At 37.4% G+C, this 20,186-nt stretch overlaps 1 protein-coding gene across 2 annotated transcripts in view; it reads left to right on the plus strand.

The window, feature by feature from the left end:
* Nucleotides 1-20,186, plus strand: part of STIM2 (stromal interaction molecule 2) — a 152,124-nt gene that overhangs the window by 117,951 nt on the left and 13,987 nt on the right. Inside the window, exons 4-11 of one of the 2 annotated variants that reach the window (XM_049630409.1) lie at nucleotides 2,018-2,129; nucleotides 5,838-5,953; nucleotides 8,787-8,964; nucleotides 9,727-9,904; nucleotides 14,699-14,866; nucleotides 15,129-15,152; nucleotides 15,578-15,678; nucleotides 15,911-16,149. In XM_049630409.1, coding sequence (XP_049486366.1) covers nucleotides 2,018-2,129; nucleotides 5,838-5,953; nucleotides 8,787-8,964; nucleotides 9,727-9,904; nucleotides 14,699-14,866; nucleotides 15,129-15,152; nucleotides 15,578-15,678; nucleotides 15,911-16,149 — 1,116 coding nt within the window. The remainder of the gene's footprint in view (nucleotides 1-2,017; nucleotides 2,130-5,837; nucleotides 5,954-8,786; nucleotides 8,965-9,726; nucleotides 9,905-14,698; nucleotides 14,867-15,128; nucleotides 15,153-15,577; nucleotides 15,679-15,910; nucleotides 16,150-20,186) is intronic. The other variant, XM_049630410.1, reaches the window with a different exon arrangement.

Consider the following 20,186-nt stretch of genomic DNA (forward strand, 5'->3'; position numbering starts at 1 on the left):
TGATGTGGGGCTCAAACCCACGAGCTGTGAGATCGTGACCCGAGCTTAACCGACTGAGCCACCGAGGTGCTCACTCATGTTCTTCACTATCCTCTGACCTTTCTGTGGTCTATAAGCACTTTGTGTTCCCCAAACCTCAAACTAAATGCAGACAATCTGGAGCTCTTAATTTTTTAAGGACACTTGCATCCTTCCCTTTGGATATTCTCATCATTGTCCTTCATATTCTTCAAGCAGAAATGTCTGAATTGCTTCCAGTCTTTAACTGCTTGTTTACATCTCTACTGCTATTTAATATTATTGCTCTCAGAATAGCATAGAGTCAGGTCCTACAGTCAGTTGGCCTGGGTTCAAATCCAGTCCTGCTGCTATCTATCTTGGTCCCATTAACCTTTTAGTTTCTCATCTCCATAAATGAAAATAATTATGTTAGTGTTTCATAAGTTTTGTGTGTTTTTAAATAAGGCTTAAAGGAAAAAAATGTGAACATAAAGGGCTTAATTCAAAATAAGTGTCCAGGAGAAAAGATGTTAGCTATCATTTTCTTCATGATTTAGGGCCAGTCTCCTGGAGTCCATTAATAGCTGTGTTCAGTGTCCTGGGTGATCTCATTCGGTCTAAAGACCATCCAAATGCTGAAGACTCTCAATTTTTATATCTCTGTTTCTAATCTCACTCTTCCCTAAGCTCCAGACTTGTATATCTGACTGCTACTATGTGTCCGCACTTAAATATCTAATATATCCTTCAAATATAACATGTCTAAAAACAGAACTTTTGATCTCTGTCACCTGCCTTGCTTGTCTTCCCAGTCTGTTCCTCCCATTCTATTTACTATTGCAGTTGATGGTACTGTCCTCTCTACTTTTGTTTTGTTTTGTTTTTGTTTGTTTGTTTTTTACTTTCCTGTAGTTACCAGCCCCCATCTATTTCATGAACACATCTAACAGCATTCTCCTCACAATATATCCTAAATCTGACCACTTGTCACCATATCCTCTACTGACACCATAGTCCAAGAGTGATATAGCCTCTTGTATGGACTGCTATATAAAGGAATGTTCTCCTTACTGCTTTGGGCGTTCAGTCTTATCTCCTACACAATCTACAATCCATTATCCACATTGAAGAGTAAATATAGATTTAAAAACATTATTTACCCTCCCCCCCCCCCCCCCCTTCTTACTGAAATTAGAAAAATATCCAGAATTTTTTAAAGTCTTCTATGACCTGGCCCCTCTGCTTTCTCTTTCTTTTTCTCAAATACAGCTAGTTCATTCCTTTAGTAAGGCCTTTATACTGCTAGCTTTTCCATCTGTTTGAGATATTTTTCTCCCGGATGATCACAGTGTTGGCTCCTTGCAAAGTTTTAGGTCTCAGTTCAGATAATAGTTCCTCAGAGGCTGATCCTGACATCTTTCTCCTTTCTTTCTTAATAGCTGATCAGTGTCTGAAATTTTCTTCACTTTTCTTCCTTCTCTTGTGAATTGCCCCCCCCCCCCCAATCCCATGAGGGCAAGGATTTTCTGCATTTGCTTATTACCATATTCCATTGCATTAGAATGGAACCTGATATTCACAAGCTTTACAGTATTCTTTGGATGGATGACTAAATGAAAGAAAGAATGAGTGAATAGATACATGTCTTGTAAGTTTTTCTACAACCAGGGAAATGATGGATTATTTCCTCCTGTATGAATTTTGCATAGATGCTTATTTTAGAATTAATCGCGCTAATATTTTATTCTTTTTCTTTCATGCTTTCTCTGTTATAGATTATAAACTTAAGTATAGGAAGTATGTCTCCACTGTTTTCAGCTTCTCATAGAATGCCAGATATCATTTAAGTACTTTGTGTTGATTGAATTGAAAATTCAATCTAACATCCTCTGAAGTTTTAGTAATTTTATATACATGTGTATGTATGTGTATATAAATATATATGTGTAAATTATGTAAAGTTTCAAAGCTGATAATTATCTGTTTAAAATATGCCTTCCCCTTTTGTCTCTTGCAGTTCATAATTGGACCCTTGAAGACACGCTTCAGTGGTTGATAGAATTTGTTGAACTACCCCAATATGAGAAGAATTTTAGAGACAATAATGTCAAAGGAACAACGCTTCCCAGGTGAGTCTTTATTATCCAAATGCATTTTTTTTCCACTCAAGGAGAATTATATACTAGATGTTACTTTTCTGTGCCAAATTTATAAGTTATCTCTGTGACTAAGGGCTCAAAGGAAATATTATATCCACTCTTTAATTTTTTAAGGTGTGAATTTGTAAGTTTTAATCATTTTTCTTTGTCTGAATAATCAAGCTCTTTTTAAAATTTATTCCTAAAGAAAGTAATTTTTGGAATTAGAAGGTAGGCCAACTACATCTTTGTTAGATAACATCAAAAGCCCAACCTCTGACCATGTGGTAAATATAACAAAAACATATTCATTTGATATGAATCCACCTTTATGAAAAACCTATTTGAGTGGGTTAATGTACAGATCTTTCTTAATTGTATTCTTTAATAATAATAGTCACTTAATATTAGTGGCCACAAGTTAAAGCTCAAAAAAAAGCTTAATAAACAAAATGTAAGTAATAGCCATTTTTTAAGTTTATTTTGAGAGAGAGAGCACACGCCTCTGATTCTAAGGAGGAGAGAGAGAGAGAGAGAGAGAGAGAGAGAGAGAGAGAGAGAATGAATCCCAAGCAGGCTCCAGTGCTCTCAGCAAGGAGCCCAATGCAGAGCTTGAACTCACGAACCGTGAGATCATGATCTGAGCCGAAATCAAGAGTTGGATGCTTAAGTGACTGAGTCACCCATGAGTCCCTAATAGCAACCATTTTAAAATGTATATGTAACATAAAGGTACTCTGTATTATGTCATTTAAACTTCATGGTTAAAATTAAGTATGTATTGTTATCCCCATTTTGCAGATAAAAAGCAAATCAGAGAAAAGTCAAATATTTTGCCCAATTCAGCACTTGAACCTAGATAGATCTGATACCATATTTTGCCCAATTCAGCACTTGAACCTAGATAGATCTGATACCAAAGTCTAGGATGCCAGTTTATCCCTTAGATGCCTGGAATTATTCGTTTTCTAAACTTACTTTCTAAATCTCCATTAGTTAACTTAAAAATCTTTAAAGACTCAAATGTCAAAATTTGCAACGATTCTACCAGAACTTGCTTATGTTCCATTCCTCTCTCAAATGTTTCTTGAATCAAAAAAGACTCTAATCCCTTATTATTATCTCATTATTATTTGTGATGAAATATGCATATTGTATTTCTAATCAATTTGCTTACATACTCTATTGAAATAAGTGGCTGTTGTTTCTTTGGACTTCAGATTTTGGATTGAGTTGAAAATTTTCGTATCTCCCGTAAATATATTTTGTGAACATCAACATCAGTATTTTACTGGTTTTGCTGTGCAGATGGTTATATTGAGGAAATAATGGGAATAAGAGTCAGTTCAACAAGTCTGTATTGAGTATCTGGTGTGTTCAAGGTGCAACTAGATGGTGGAAAGAAGACAAAATGAAGATAGGGTTTTTGCTTTTAAATAAGTTTCTAAGCTAAAACAGGATAGTAGAGTATTAAAGTGGGATTAGGGTGTTTTGTTTTTGTTTTTGTTTTGAGTTGTATGTTACCCTAGTTATGAGGAACTCCTAGTATTTTTCTTATGTTGTCTTTTGGGAAGTTTTTTTGTACAACAGCATGAAATGAAATAGGTTGCTCAGTGTGTTGGCAATAAATGTTATAGCCACTTTTTTTCCTTTGGTTAAATAAGGGGTGCCAGAGATAGCTCGGCTTCTTGGAGAATTGTTGAAATAACATCACACTTCATCAAGATCAATTTTTTTTTTTTTTTAAATAGTGAACATGTTACCAGAAAAGACAGGTTATCAATACAGAAGTTCAGCTTTCAGGTGAGCTCACGGGAGCTTCTGTGAGCAGAGAAGAAAGGGAAACCAGAATACCCATCATCAAGCCCCTTTCATAGGGGTAATGGCAATTAGAGGACTCGCTTAAAGGGACTTAAGTATCAATTAACTTAAATAGCAATATGAGTTACGGGACTTTTTGTAGGGTAATTGTAGGTACAAGAGCTACTTAGAAGAATGTGTAGGAAAATGTATTACACATTCCGGATGGACAGGTACCTACAGCAGTTCATTGTTTCCTTTCTGTGACATTAAAATACTGTCGCATTGCAATAGGTAGCCCAAATTATGTTAGTTTTATGTTATCACGGTTATCATAAGCCTTTTACTGATTTTCTATAGTCTGAAATTCTTATTACCAGAGCTTAAACTAAGGCTCTCTTCGCCTGACGCATGCCTCCTCATTCCTTTCAGACCTGTGTGAACTCCCCTGACATCCTCACCCACTCAGGTAGAACCACTTCCACCTCCCGGGCTCATACTGAACCTTGTATAAAACTGTTATGTGGTATCCTTTTTACTACATCTCATTGTTTCTCTTCAGTTTAGTCTACCAGTATTGTTGCTGTTAATTCATTCATGCATCCATCCATGCATTCACTTATGTATTCTACAAACATTTATCAAGCATCTACTTTTGCCAAGCATAATGCTAGGTTTGGGGATACTGAGATAAGACATAGCTCTGCCTTCCAGCAGTTTGGGAAGTGTCACGTTAAAGGTGTAACAGGAGCCATACACAAAAGGTACTTGCAGAGAAGATGAAGGAAGGCATCTTGCAAAGGGAAAGAGTTCTTTACACTGTAAAGATTTATGGAAGCCTGTAGCAGTTATAGGAGTTTTTGTAACTTCTGCACACTCACACGTTCTGGTATCTTTCATAAGAAAATGCAGTGGATTCAGAGTACATTCATTGGAATCATACATATTTGGGTTTGAATCCCTGCCCTGCCTCTTACTACTAATTGGGCAAGTTACTCAATCTCTCCCTACCTTAGTTTCCTCATCTGTGAAATGGGAATTTTGTATCTGTTTGAGGTGTTCTTCAATTTTGATTTAGCCTTTGACCCAGGACCGGGCATATAGTACATGCTTGTTTTTATTGTCATTGTTATTAACTATTATATGATTATTATTAGACTTTGTGTTATAAGATCTTCATTGGTGTCATACTTGGTTGTTAAGAAATGTTAGTTGATGATGGGGCAACTTGGACTTGACGTCCAAAACAAAGTGATTTTATTTCCTTCTTCCACCTGTGCCTTTTGGCCCCCTACATGTTTTTTTTTCATTGCTAATGAAATGGTTCAGTATTTCCTGTTACATAAATGTCTCAGTTTTCTCCCCCCAACCATGATGACTTCTTATTCTCACTTATGACTTCCATGGACTCTGTTTAATTTATAAACAGTTTACATATTAGAATGTAAAGCTACAGGTTTTTCAGACACTTTTAAAGAAAAGTGATACGATCTAAATTGAAAAGTATATTTTATAGTTTGTTATTGATGTTAAGTCAATTACCTAACAATTTTCTTGTTCTCTGTGAAATGATAATAAAATGCAGAGGTAATTAATGGTTATAAAATGCTTTTGCATTGGTTAAATTTCTGCATTCAAGTAAATTATAGCATAAAGTTAACCTTAGAAAACAAAAACGTCAACATAACAAGTAAATAATTAATGCAGGGTGTCTTACAGCTAAGTTTGCACCGAGAAGTTTTTTGACACCTGTTAGTAAAGTATTAAATCACATGGATGAGCTCTTAACAGTAGTAGGTCGTCACTAATGTGTAAAGTATTACATGTATTGCTCAAATATTTAAATTTACATACTAGAAATATTTTCATTTAATATGTATATATTTTTTGAATGAACAGGATAGCAGTGCATGAACCTTCATTTATGAGCTCCCAGTTGAAAATCAGCGATCGGAGTCACAGACAAAAACTTCAGCTCAAGGCGCTGGATGTGGTTTTGTTTGGACCTCTAACACGTTAGTATTCTCTCTCACAGAGTATGATGCAAAAGAATAATCAGATCACATATTTGTCATTTATTTTTATTTTTTTAAATTTATTTTTGAGAGAGAGAGAGAGAGAGAATGAGAATGAGTGGGGGAGGGGCGGAGAGGGAGACAGGATCGGAAGCATTCTCTGTGCTGACCGCAGGGCTCGTACTCACTAACCTCGAGATCATGACCTGAGCCAAAGTCCGATACTTAACTGACTGAGCCACCCAGGCACCCCTGTTATTTAAAGAAGAAAAAGTAAGAAAGATAAAACACTAAGAAAATCGTCTGTTAGGTATAAAGGAAATGTAATATTATCTTAAAAGATTTATAGGGTGAGATTTTCTGTCATTGAAATGTGGAATGTCACATTGCCAAGCTGGTTCCTGAAGATCCACTTGAAATTTTCCATGATAACAGACCATCCTGGCAAAGCACAAGATGGAGAATGTTATTTGATTGTATTGAAGAAGAACATTTAAGAAATTATTATGTCATATTTGTAAGGAAAATAAACCTTGTATTTCTTTACTTTTGACAGGAATACTTTTTTTTTTTTCCAGAAGGGAAGTTTAATATGTTTATTTAATTTCAAGTTTTAAACAGCTTTGGGGAAAAGTATTTGAATATTCTACATTTTTAGAGGTTTTATATTCTATTTTTCAGAAGCCAAAAAGGAGTAACAATTAATACAAGAAAAATGGCTTCCAGAAAAGATAAATTAGGAAACTAATATTTATTTTACCTCAGTTTTCGGAGTTGGGAGACTTGCAGGTTTCTGTGATCGGTTTGGGGGGTGACACTACCAAAAAAGGGTTACTGGAGCCGTTGGGTAGATTCCATGATGGGACTGGTGGTTCTTTTTTGGCTCAGGCTGAGAGCAGCTGGTCAAACAGCTGGAACTCTTGCTTTGTGAGAGTTGGTGGAAATGCACTGTTGTTGGAAATTACAAACCCTAGGAAATCGAACACTCCTGAAATGCCGGGCATTCCACAGAGGTGACACCCTAAGTTTTCTGCAGAATCTGTTGGGGATTGTCTTCTATGAGATTCTGTCTGATTTGTTCATGTGAATGATTGGTGCAAATAGGAATGAAACTATATAACTTGCCTCTGTATACAGCTTGGTCAGGAATATTTATATTTTATTAAGCCAGGAACAAACTCCCTCTAAGCCAAAACAGTATTTCATTGTCATTTGAAAAGAAACCAAACTAGTCAAAAGAATGCTGGAAACAAATGTTTTAATAAACCAGCGAAGAAGTTAATGATGCGTTACCTTTTTAATGTGTTTGTCTTAGAATTATTATTTGAGGGAATGAGCCCTGCAGTGGGAACACCAGCATTAGATTTATAACAAACTAACACTGTCAAACGAACAGACACACATTGTAAAGGAGTTTTCGCTGAAATCTTTTTCAGTTTGTGGCACTTACTATAGAGTTTGGTACTTGACCATTCTCTTTATTGTTATTTCTGGTGAGTAATATTTTGGCCTGAACTGGGCTCATGTTTAAACTAGAACATGAGCTGAACTTCTCAGTCTGAGGCGGAAGTAAAAATAAATCCTTTTGAGACTCTGGTCTTCCGCAGTGCATCTGTTTCACTGTAGGTGAGGGCGTGAGCTCTGGAAATAGGGTGTCTGGCATAGGGCTTGGCATTCCTCACACGGTGTAAACACACACGAACCTGAGTGAGCACGAGAAGTCCTGATGTCTACGGAGCCCCGTGTTTCATCACACATACAACATAGACGTGCTGGAGGCCTGGGCAGTTCAGTAGTTTTTCCGCTGTAAACTCTATCTCTTGGGAGCAAATCATGCATTACATTGTCTTCCTTATCATTGTGTATCACTCCAGAGAGCCCTCTGAATCTTAGTGTGTGTTAAGAGTCAGGGATAGACTAGGAAGTTATTTGCTAGTGACTTCTGTGTTTTGTATCACTGAGGACAGTAGGCCCTGGCTCCTTACTCCTTACTGTAGAAACTGCTGGAAATTACTGACATGCCTAGTGGTGGAGAAGGTGATCCTGTTCTTTCCTGCTAGTAACCCAGAAATCTCTGGCAAATAGCACCTAAAATATGACTTGTTATGATCATTTAACTCATGGTTACTCAACCTTGGCACTTCATGATTTGGGCTGGATGATTCCTGGGTAATTCTCTGTTACTGGCAGAAGCAGGGCAGGAAAGTGTCTTGTGTGTTTTTGTCTGTTTAGCAACATCCCTGGCCTCTTCCCACTAGACACCGGTAGCAACTCCCCCACCCATTTTACACCCTCCCTGCTGTGGCAAGCAAAAATTGTCAAATGTCCACTGTGGGAGATATCGCCCTTGGTTGAGAATCACTAATCTTCATTACATGGCTGCTTGGTGGGGGGGGGGGGGGGTGCTCTTTTGTTGAAGGATTAGGCTTCCAGTGTGTGTATCAAAGCATGACATGTCCCTAACCTGACTGAAGGAAAGCAGTTGGGATGATAATGGTGGTATTCTTTATGCCTGCTTTCACCCCACAGAGGACATGATTGGAGATACTCTTGCTTTTGCAGGGTCCCCAGAACTTTTGTTGCTGCCTCCTGTGCCACAGGGGTGTGGTACATCCATGTGGGCTTATCTGTGCCCTCTGGAGGGTCTAGTATATCAGTGTTACGACAAGCACTTTGATTGTTTGAAGAAATAGTTTTTAAAAGAATGGAGCTTGTTTATGGGAGGCTCATCAGAATACATTTGCTTGTTTTAGCTACCTACTACAAAATGCCTCTGTATGAAGATTCTGTTACACTCAAAGATTAATTTGACCATCTGCATTTTTTTTCATAGGCCCGCCTCATAACTGGATGAAGGATTTTATTCTCACGGTTTCTATAGTAATTGGTGTTGGGGGGTGCTGGTTTGCTTACACACAGAATAAGACATCAAAAGAACATGTTGCAAAAATGATGAAAGACTTGGAGAGTTTACAAACTGCAGAGCAAAGTCTCATGGACTTACAAGAGAGGTACGTTTAAAAAGCTATAAGTCTTATTATTTATGTTGGCAAATACAATTTGTGAAAACGTAATGTGGGTGTGTGCTTACACACTTAAGTTTAGTTTGTGACACGTATCAGTAACGTATGTACACTTCATATTTTTATAAAACTTACAATGTCCTAATTATAGATTTATATTAAAGGTATGCTCTAGTGAATAAATGGGCAGATCAGTAGAAATAAATATAGGTGGAGTGATATGTATAGTGAAATTTTATTTTTAATGTTTTATTTTTTTAATGTTTTTATTTATATTAGAGAGAGACAGAGAGTGAGTGGGGAGGGGCAGAGAGAGAGAGAGAGAGAGACAGAGAGAGAGACAGAATCCGAAGCAGGCTCCAGGCTCTGTGCTGTCAGCACAGAGCCCGACACAGGGCTAGAACTCATGAGCCATGAGATCATGTCCTGAGCCAAAGTCAGATGCCCAACTGACTGAGCCACCCAGGCGCCCCTAGTGAAATTTTATTTTTGACATGATTTAGATACTTATGAATTTCTTAGAAGTCTCTTTGCTTGAAGAGTGATTCCCTGCTATCACTGTATTTTGAGCTCAAGATAACCAAACAACTATACCATGGGCCACCTGCTGTTTTGCTATTCAGATGTAAGATTAATAGAAAATAGTGTGATTTTGGATTGAAACATGTATTTTGTTGCTTGATATGTAGTTATTCTTCATAAAAAAGATGAAACTTTGGTGAGGAATTTTTACTTTTATCATTCTGTAAGGCTTGAAAAGGCACAGGAAGAAAACAGAAACGTTGCTGTAGAAAAGCAAAATCTAGAGCGCAAAATGATGGATGAAATCAATTACGCAAAGGAAGAGGCCTGTCGGCTGAGAGAGCTAAGGGAAGGAGCCGAGTGTGAGCTGAGTAGAAGGCAGTATGCAGAGCAGGAACTGGAACAGGTATTGACATTCCACAAAAAGGGTTTGTTAGGACGTTTGCGTTGCCACTCTGGGGGGGCTTTTCCTGTTTGGTCTTCTACCTTTAGTGGCATTGTATATTCTTCCTTAGTTAATAAAAGAATTCTCTGTTTATATTGTTAGCATTGATCAAAGTCCATGTAGCAAATAACAAAGTAATAATTCAGAGATAAAGTTACCATCATGTTCACTCACTCATGAAATCTTACCTTGTGCCAAGTTAATTATCGCCAGTGAATTTAAGGTGTTTATTTAATCTAACATCTGTAATATGTTTTAGTATCTAACTGTAACCTAGTAAAGTATATCTAATGTTAAACTTCTCTGCAAGGGTAAAGAATCTCTGTTTAACATCCATTTGAATCCTGTTAAATGGTTTTAGAACATAATTTGCTAAAAATTGTGAAGTTGTCTAAAGAGATCTTTCCAGTATCCGCCGCTACCTTGCTAGTCAAGATGGAACGTGAGCCTGCAGGCATAGCTCGCTCCTTCAGGGAAGCGGAGAGGGGGTCCCGGCAGAAGTTAATTACAGACAGATATTTTAGTTTACTCACTGTTCTTGCTATAAAAAATTACCACAAACTTAGTGGCTTAAAACAACACACATTTGCTATCTTACAGTTCCTAAGACAGAGTTTAAAATAGACTCCCAGGGCTGCATTCCTCCGGAGGCTCTAGGGGAGGATCTGTTTCCTTGCCTTTTCCAGCTTCTGGAGGCTGCCTGCATTTCTTGGCTCTTGGCCCCCTCCTTCATCTTCAAAACATGTCACTCCAACCTCTGCTTCTGTGGTCTCCTCTCCTCCTTCTGACTTTGACCCTTTCTTTACTGATAAAGACGCTGCCGGCCAGAAGGCTTGCCCAAGATCAGAGAGTGCCTCGGTTGTAAAGCGGGGCCAAGGACCTGGGTGTTCTGCCCCCTGCTCTGCCGTGTGCCCTGTGGCCTTCTCGGCCAGGTGCTAAATAAGGAATAAGAATTGTGTGATGAATGAGTTTCACTTTCAACTCATGAAAAAATAAATGTTCAGTGTGCATTTGTTTCCTTCAGGATTGTCATTTTTGGTAGAATTTGTCTGACTAAGTGCAGCTATCTCTTTTATTAATGGTTAGCTATTGTTTCCCTCATACCCCAGACATCTGTTTGTTGGATCTTTTCCCTGTAAGGAGATTGTTCTCTTAAGCTGACTCCTACGTGTATTTTATGGTCAGGTCCTATTTACCTGGCAAACCTTATCTGTACAGAATGTAGTAAAGGACAAGGGAGTTAACAGAAAAGAAAAGAATAGAAAAAACGGCTTAGCCAAAATTCTACTGTGTTCAAAAGTTGGATATTATGCCTTTTATTCCTGTGAGAACTTATTTCCTTTTCCCACCAAGGCTTCTAACTCTTGGTTTATTCCTAGTACTAAACTAAAAAGCTTGCTAGCTATTTTTCTGAGCTTTATAGGTAAGAAAGAGCAAATCAAAAAGCAGTAGTGATAATTCTTCTATGGAAACATAAACTGATAAGCAGTATTTTACAGGTGACTGCGGAGCAGGCATCCTATAGAAAAGGACCCACAAATCACAAACATTCTAATTTGAGTTTTTTGGCAGAGAGGCATTGCATACGTCAGTAGACCTTAGGATCACCACGATATGTCCCAGTACAGATGTAATAGTCCTAATGAGATCCTGAATCAGTAAGGGGTGGTTTAAAGGAGTTACACTGGTATTTAAAAAGAACTCTGTCCAACATGATTATAGTAATAAGAAACACAATTTTAAGAGTGCTTACTGTGTGCCAGAAGTTTGTGCTGTGCACATTGCAAATGAATTTGCTCAGAAGTTTTAATCCTCACAATAAATAGATATTATCTTCATTTACAGATGAGATGTGGAGAGAGGTTAAAAAACTTGCCTGAAGTCACACAGCTGTTACATGGCAAAGGCAAGATTTTGTGTGTCTTATTCCAAGGTTGTTTTCCTATACTGTTAAAAGTTTTGTTTATAGAAGTAAATTTAACTGGGAAGCTAATTTACGTATAATGTCCTGTAATCCACAGCTTCACATAGTTGGAAGTATTACTGTAGCTCATCTGGGAGATAATCAGCTTCTCAAAATTAGAAGTCAGGAATATCTGGCACATGCATTGCATCGTGCTATTTCCCCTAAAACAAAAACTTCTGGGTGAATAATAGTACTACTTCATGTTTTGTGTGGTTTACATACTTTTCACATAAATTACTTTGTATTTGAAGTTTCAAGAAAAGCAAAGTCGGGATGAGTCGTAGTATACATACCCTGTTCTACACAAGACAATAAACCTCAGGTTAGAAAGTAAAGAACTTGCAGGTCACAGAAGTCATAATCATAGAGTTGGGTCTAGAATCATGTTTTCAGATATATAGGGTGTTTGTTTCTTTCTGTGATACCATGTTTTTACTTAGTACTGGTCTATTCCTGAGACACAAAAATTAGGTATCTAATTATCATTTTTGTAAACAATTTAATAATTCATCATTTGTTAAAAGCTTTTAATTACTCAATTTTTACTGGGTCCATGTCCCTATGCATAACCATGTAATTTGAACTAAAGGCTGGAATTTATGTCAAATGATAAACTTAATGAATAATAGCAGAGAAAATAGTTAAAATAGTTGCTGTTACTGGCAGGTCCTGATTTCCAAAATTTTGAAACATTATTTGACAGTCAATCGAAGCATTTCAGCCTCAGTTAATGCTAGAAATATAATCATTATATGTTACATGCATTTATTGAGTTCTTTTAGGGGAAATAAATGTATGGACATAACATAAATCTTTATGATTAAAGAGAAAAACTTGAGTGAAATTTGAAAATAGGTTCCCTGTTTAGTTCCTTGGCAGTGAAAATCGTCTAGAAACGTTAGAAGATTGACAAGTGTAAGTCTCGTGAGAAAGAGGGCCTGCTGACCCAGACTTGGTGGTGGTATATGGAGCTCCACGTTCCGGGACCTGGCCTCCGACTCTGTCTTCCGGAGGGACAAGGGATGCCACACAGCTTAGCCAGCCAGTGGAAGCCAGTACTGTCCCACGCTCATGGCACGGTGAAATGTGTCGGGCACGTGTTGCTTAGGATTTTGCTTTCAGGGAGTAATGTCTCACTTTCTGATTGTCTGCTTGGTGCCCCATTGTGATTTTGTTTTCTAATTTTGGAGTTTTGAAAAAATACTTCTTTTTATACTTTGCTTTCTATAGTATCTGACAGCTGTTCCTTTTCTTTATCAGAACAAACTTGTGTACAGTACTCTTATTAGTTTATTCTGGCACACAGTAAAGTTTATTTAAGTAAGTTGGGTTTGTTCAGATCAGACGTTGTTCTGCACATGAGTTTCGGAGTGGAGTTTCTAGTGACCTTACTTGGCTTTGAGGAAGATAATTTGCAGTTACGGTGCTCCAGAAGTGGGATGCTCCCCAGTTCATTTGTGACTTTGTCTCAAGGTCTTGAGTAGGTACATAACTCTTTATATTCTATTGTGTGTCTTTACATACCTTTAGCTTGAACTCTTGCTAGTTTTCAGATGAATCATTTCTAGAATGAATTGTCTTTTCTTTCTGTGTTCTTTTCATAGGCTTTAAGAGTTTTTTCCTTAGCATCTAATACCAACTGATGCACTAAGCATTTTAGTTTTCTAACTGTTTATTGTCTGGCTCTCCTAAAGGGCAGTCAAAGGAAGACTTTGACACCCTGACCCTGAAGCCTAGGTATAGTTTCTCATGGAAACATCAAGCAGAGGCTCACTCAGAACCTATTTTCTTAAAATTTACACATGGTCTGCCAGTGCTGATTTATCTACTTTCTGGTATGTTAGAAGCAGTGAATTGAGTAGAAGTAGGTGAAACAGACTGTAATGGACAGACGTGCTTGTAATAGTGAGAAATAAGTAACCATGAAGAAGATGTGAAAACCTTCAAAAATGGTCCATGTAAATAGCTTACAGTAGTGCCCTCTGGGAACATTAGAAGGGGCACCAGGACAAGTGTTTTCACTGTGTTTCGGATACTTCTTTGTGTTCTCCACAAACAAGCCCCGCGTTATGAGAAAAACATGATCAGTTTTGGTTTGTACGTGCCTGGCATTTTCTTCTCTCTGGTGAGTCTGGCTATTATAAAATATAAAAACTAAATAATACAGCTTAAGATCTATGTAAACCCCTTCTACCCTTTGGCTTTCCAGCTTTGCTTAGTGAGTTAAGATGCACTTAAAACTTCAGTTTTAGTTTTAAATTTTTTTTTTTTTAACATTTATTTATTTTGAGAGACAGAGAGAGGCAGAGCATGAGCAGGGGAGGGGGAGAGAGAGAGAGAGAGAGAGACAGAGAGAGAGAGAGAGAGAGACAGAGACAGAATCTGAAGTAGGCTCCAGGCTCTGAGGTGTCAGCACAGAGCCTGATCCAGGGCTCGAACCCACAGACCGTGAGATCATGACCTGAGCTGAGGTCAGACGCTCAACTGACTGAGCCACCCATGCGCCCCAGTTCAGCTTTAGTTTTAATGTTAGAAATACATTGTTTTAAACTCAGTGATTTGAGAAAGATGTTTATGAAGAGCATAATTCAAATTGCTTTCTCTCTTAACTTTGATACCAAAAAAAATCTTAATTTCTTAAAATGTATCTCAATATAAATATCTTTTTTAAAAAAACACATTTCTCTCTCTTTCTTGCTCCGTCTCCATCCATCTCCCCCCCCCCCCCCCTTCTCTCCCTCTCGCATCCATTCTGTCTCCCCCACTCTTCCTTCCTCCCTCACTCCCAGGTTCGAATGGCACTGAAAAAGGCTGAAAAAGAATTTGAACTCAGGAGCAGCTGGTCTGTCCCAGATGCACTTCAGAAATGGCTTCAGTTAACACATGAAGTAGAAGTACAGTACTACAATATTAAAAGACAGAATGCTGAAATGCAGTTAGCTATTGCTAAGGATGAGGTACTCTATTTCAAAACTTAATACATTTCTAAAGAGATTAACCAATTAAGAGAGAAAAATATGAATAAAATCTGTATTTGTTGTACCTTCTTTTTGTGAATTGAAACTTACTTATCTTAATGGACTCTTATAATCATAGGCCGTAGAGTAAAATTACTGTATGTAGAGAAGTATATACTTTTCAGAATGACCTTCGTGTCATTTAAAAACCATCCCTGTTATCGTTATCACAAATGTTTTATACAGAGCTTTTCTCCTCCAGGTTGCTTCTTCATATCTGATTCAGGTTAGTAGTTACTAGAAATTAATATTTGACTCTTAATTAAATTGTGTGAAATAAGATTAAGTTTTAATCTGATTTCTAGCAAAAAAAAAAAAACACAAAACTCAGTTCACTCACTAACACCTCATTGCGGTAGGATATAATTAATGTTATTTTGTTAGTTTTAATAGAAGATTCGGGTCTTTTCTGAACCATCAAAATAAGTGAAAAATTTTCCAGAACAAAGTTTTGAATTCTGTTGATTGGCTTAGGAAAGCATGCTTTCTCCTTCATCTGTTTTCTTTTCTGGAAATTAGGGCCTTATTTTGGCTATATAATTCTCCACTGGTTTCATCATTATTAATATATTCAAAACAAAATAAGCTTGTATGTGTGTTATTTTTTTTTTTCCCAGACCTACCTTATTTTCTCTCTCCTTGGGTTTCTAGGCAGAGAAGATTAAAAAGAAGAGAAGTACAGTCTTTGGGACTCTGCATGTTGCACACAGCTCCTCCCTAGATGAGGTAGACCACAAAATTCTGGAAGCAAAGTAAGAATGTTATTTTAGTTACCTGTTTATTTGTAGTATGCTGAAATTTGTAATTTATGAACAATTTATCATTTAATCACGTACAATTACATAATTTATACTAATTCTGAGAACGGATAATTCCTTCTTGAAATTAGTTTATTGCCATGGTCTGTTCATGTAGTTGCCCTTTTTTAGTGCCATATTGAAGACTCGTTGACACCATAAGTAATTTCCACCTTGGCTTTTACAGGAAAGCACTCTCCGAGTTGACAACTTGTTTACGAGAACGACTTTTTCGCTGGCAACAGATTGAGAAGATCTGTGGCTTTCAGATAGCCCATAACTCGGGCCTCCCCAGCTTGACCTCTTCCCTGTATTCTGATCACAGCTGGGTGGTGATGCCCAGAGTCTCCATTCCACCCTATCCAATTGCTGGGGGAGTTGATGATTTAGATGAAGATACGCCCCCAATAGTGTCACAGTTTCCTGGTAAGTGCTGAATTCAAAAAAGAGAGTTTGGTGGTGCAGTTTAAAAATTTTTTTTTATGTTTGTTCATTTTTGAGAGGCGGAGAGAGAGGGAGACACAGATTCCAAAGCAGGCTCCAGGCTCCCAGCTGTCAGCACAGAGCCCGACGCGGGGCTCGAACCCATGAACTGTGAGATCATGACCTGAGCCAAAGTCAGACGCTTAACCAGTTGAGCCGCCCAGGCGCCCTGAGTTGGTGCAGTTTTTAAAGTAACTTCCTACCATGCCTTTTGTGACTCATTGACTTTGAAATCTATGATAAAAATTTTGTTCGTTCTTCATTTTCTCTTTTTTCTACTTGTGATTAATAATTTGTCTTTATTATGTGAGAATAATACATCAGATGCATGTCTGTGTATATCTATACACACACATATGTATAAAGTAATACATCATACATGCTAAATAATGTACAGGTGAAGTACTCAGCTTTGAGGGCAAATATCCTTTCAAATCGCAGCTTAATCTATAGTAAAAATTAGGGGAAGATCTTGGAAACTTGAGTTCTGGTCCTAGCTCTGCCACTGACTAACCAACTGTGTGACTTTGAGCCTGTCTGTGATTTATCTTAAATTGAGTTCCCCTTCCCAGTAGGTATGTTTTTGTTGTTGTTGGTTTGCTTTTCTAATTCTGTCCTTTCATTGAGAAGAGTATTATCTTGCTGTATTTTAACTCCTGAAGCACTGAATCCCTTTACTTTTAAATAAAACTTAAACTGTGCTTATGTTAAGGAAAACATTTTTTTGTTGCTAGGAAGTGGAACGCCTCCAAAGGAGGCTTTTAAAAAAAATTTTTTTTTTATAATTCTTTTTTTAATGTTTGTTTATTTTGGAGAGAGAGGGAACGTGCACACCTGCACAAGAGAGCAGGGGAGGGGCAGAGAGAGAAGGAGACAGAGGATACAAAGCAGGAGCCCGATGAGGGGCTCGAACCCAGGAACCGTGATATCATGACCCGAGCTGACGTCAGATGCTTAACTGATTGAGCCAAAGGTGGTTTTAACGTGGACAGTTTTCATTATATTGCTTTGTTATGCTGCATTCTTTGAAAATTTTTACATTGTAAGGAATGCATTTTGGTAGGAAGGTGAAATTTAAGTATTTTAGATTTTGTTAATTATTTTTAGAATTTATTAATACATATTTGGACTTTTTGCAAAGTTCTGGAGAGCTTGAATTTAAAATGGGTGTATTCTTATATTAGAAATCATTTGAAAAACTCTTCATCCTTGTTATTGCCTGCCTGATTCATTCTCCCAATCTTTGTGACTTTTCGAAACAGTGTAGGTAGAACAAGATTCCAAAGAATGGAAAACAGAATTTAATTATTGATTTGGTTGAAAACTTACACAGAAATTTTAGTCTCAAGACAAATCGTATGTAAACATTTTCCAGTTTGAATTTTTTCTATCCAGTTGTTACAGTTTTCCTGATGTTATGATTTACAGAGAGTTCTAATTTTTAAACTTTTATGAAATAAAGCCCTAAATTTGCAGATAAATAGTGAATGGCTATGCGCTTGGGTTCATTTCTGTGGCTTTAATTCTCAGGCTTAATGGCAGACAGGTAACAGGAGTCAGCTGGGGAGCCACCAGACTCTTAAAACAGGAGGGAACATAGGACAGATTATAAATGCAGTGAATGCTGGAATGCGCTCATTTCACTGGCCCCGTGCTGCAGGGTGGTTACAGTCGCAAAGTTATACCTAGATCTGGGCCAGCTCTGCTGTTGGAATATTGTCAACTTGTGTTTGTTTGAACTATATGTCCTTAAACTTGCCAAATGCAACACTGATTCACAAGTATTTGATTTTGTTTAAAAATTGTAGCTTTTTAAAGTCACAGTTCCTCCTCAGAATCCGCAGTTCTTCAGTATCAGAAGTATGGATGAAGATATGTCCCCTAAATTAACTAATTTATTTTCTTGGCTTTTTTGTTTTGAAGTTCTTTTGATATCTTATCTTTGATAAGATATGATATGATATCTTTGATGGGGCAAAATATAGCTCTGTGTGGCTAATTACCTTAAGTTTTCAGTGATTGTAAAATACAGAGAAATTTGAAGTTGAAAAAAGTATAAAAGTTGATTTTAAATTTAGTATGATGTTTTAGAAATTGTGTGATCAACTTTATTATCTGTGAACAAGAACTCCTGCCAAAGATTTTGCACTTTGAGAGCTCTACTTCCACCCAGTGGCACAACAGTGATACTGCACTCTGCTTCGTTAGGAAAGCACAATTTCTTATGCTATGGTAGGGTGAAGTCTAGGGCGGGATGAAGGCCGTTTTATTATATGCCCTCTGAAAAGTTTTACATTTGTACCATGGGTATGTGTAAATTGTCTAAGTGAAATAACGGTAAGGAAACATGCCTGTGGTGTGTTGGAAGCAAAGTAAAAGATTGTAGAACTGTACACAGAATAATACCGTCTGTGTTTAACTTTGCATAAATAAAAAAGAGAGAGGCGCCTTGGGTGGCTCAGTCGGTTAAGCACCCGACTCTTGGTTTCAGCTCAGGTCATGGTCTCGTGGGTTATGAGATCAAGCCCCGTGTCAGGCTCTGAGCTGACAGCACGGAACCTACTTGGGATTCTCTCTCTCCCTCTCTGTCTCTGTTCCTGCGCTGCTCATACTCTCTCTCTCTCTCTCTCAAAATAAATAAATAAACATTAAATAAAGGAGAGAAAATATTGGCAAAGCTTAGCTCCTTGTGGGTAGGAGAACAGATGATAGATTTTTCCTATTTTATAGTATCTGCTAAATATTCACTGTGGGAATGTGGTTGCAATTTATTTAAAAGTTTGTAATTATTAAGTCCTTCAGATGTACTTATAAGTACTGAAAATAAAATGTTTACTTGCTACAAAGATAAACAGATTTTAATATTTTGCCTTAATGCATCTCTTTGCCCAAAATAAACTATTATACATACAGCTAAAGCACATGGCCTCACCTTCCTACTCTTCTCAAGTTGTAAGAAGAGCCTATTCTACTTTTATTGTATGCAGATGTATCTGTAAACAACAGACAAAATTGTTTAAAACTTTGCTCACGGGGGTCACCTAGTAGCTCAGTCGGTTGAGTGGCTGAGTCTTGATTTCAGCTCAGGTCGTGATACCAGGGTCGTGGGATCGAGCCCCGCACAGGGCTCCGCTGAATGTGGATCCTGCTTAAGATTCTTTCTCTCTCTGCCTGCCCTTCTCCCTGTCTCAGGCTCTCTTTCTCAAATTAAATATATATATATCTGTGTGTGTATATATATATATACACATATATACATATGTATATATATACACACACACATATATACGTATATATATATACACACATAAATGTTCATCAAACTGTAGGTAATGTTTTGCAGCTCCTTTTGCTCACAAGTATATATTTAGAAATTTTCTGTATACTGCGTTAAATATAAACATACTACATTAAATTCACTATAACTGTTTAATGATTTAACCACAGTGTATCTGTTTATTCATGGTAATAAGCCACAGTCTATCCATTTTTCTCCTGAGATAGGTAGGCTCTTTGCACTTTTTTGCCTTTGCAGACAGTACTGCAGTGAGCATCCTTACCTTACCTTTCCTTTATCTCCTTTATGCATGAGTTTGAGAGTCTCTGGGTGGATACCTGGAAAATGGATCGCGTTCAGTCATTGGGAGGGCAGCTGTTACTAGGCATTGTGAGGTCGCTCTCAAAATGGCTCTGTTCCTTTGTATACCCACCGTTTATGAGAGCTTTTCTGCCTCTATCCTCACCAGTACTTGGGATAATCTGATTTCTTTTGTGACTTGCCTGAGTATTATATGATACCAAAGTGTTATTACAATTTTTATTTCCTTGGTGACTTTTGAGGTTGAGTACCGTTTCATTTATTAGTGTTTGTCATTCAGATTTCTTCCTATCTGAGTTGCTTATTCCTACTATGGAATCTCTCCCAAGATTCCTTACTGATCTGGAAGAGTGTTGTTTTTTTTTTTTTTTTTTTTTTTAAT

Source organism: Panthera uncia, chromosome B1, assembly GCF_023721935.1.
Source record: "Panthera uncia isolate 11264 chromosome B1, Puncia_PCG_1.0, whole genome shotgun sequence".
NCBI classification, from domain to species: Eukaryota; Metazoa; Chordata; class Mammalia; order Carnivora; family Felidae; genus Panthera; species Panthera uncia.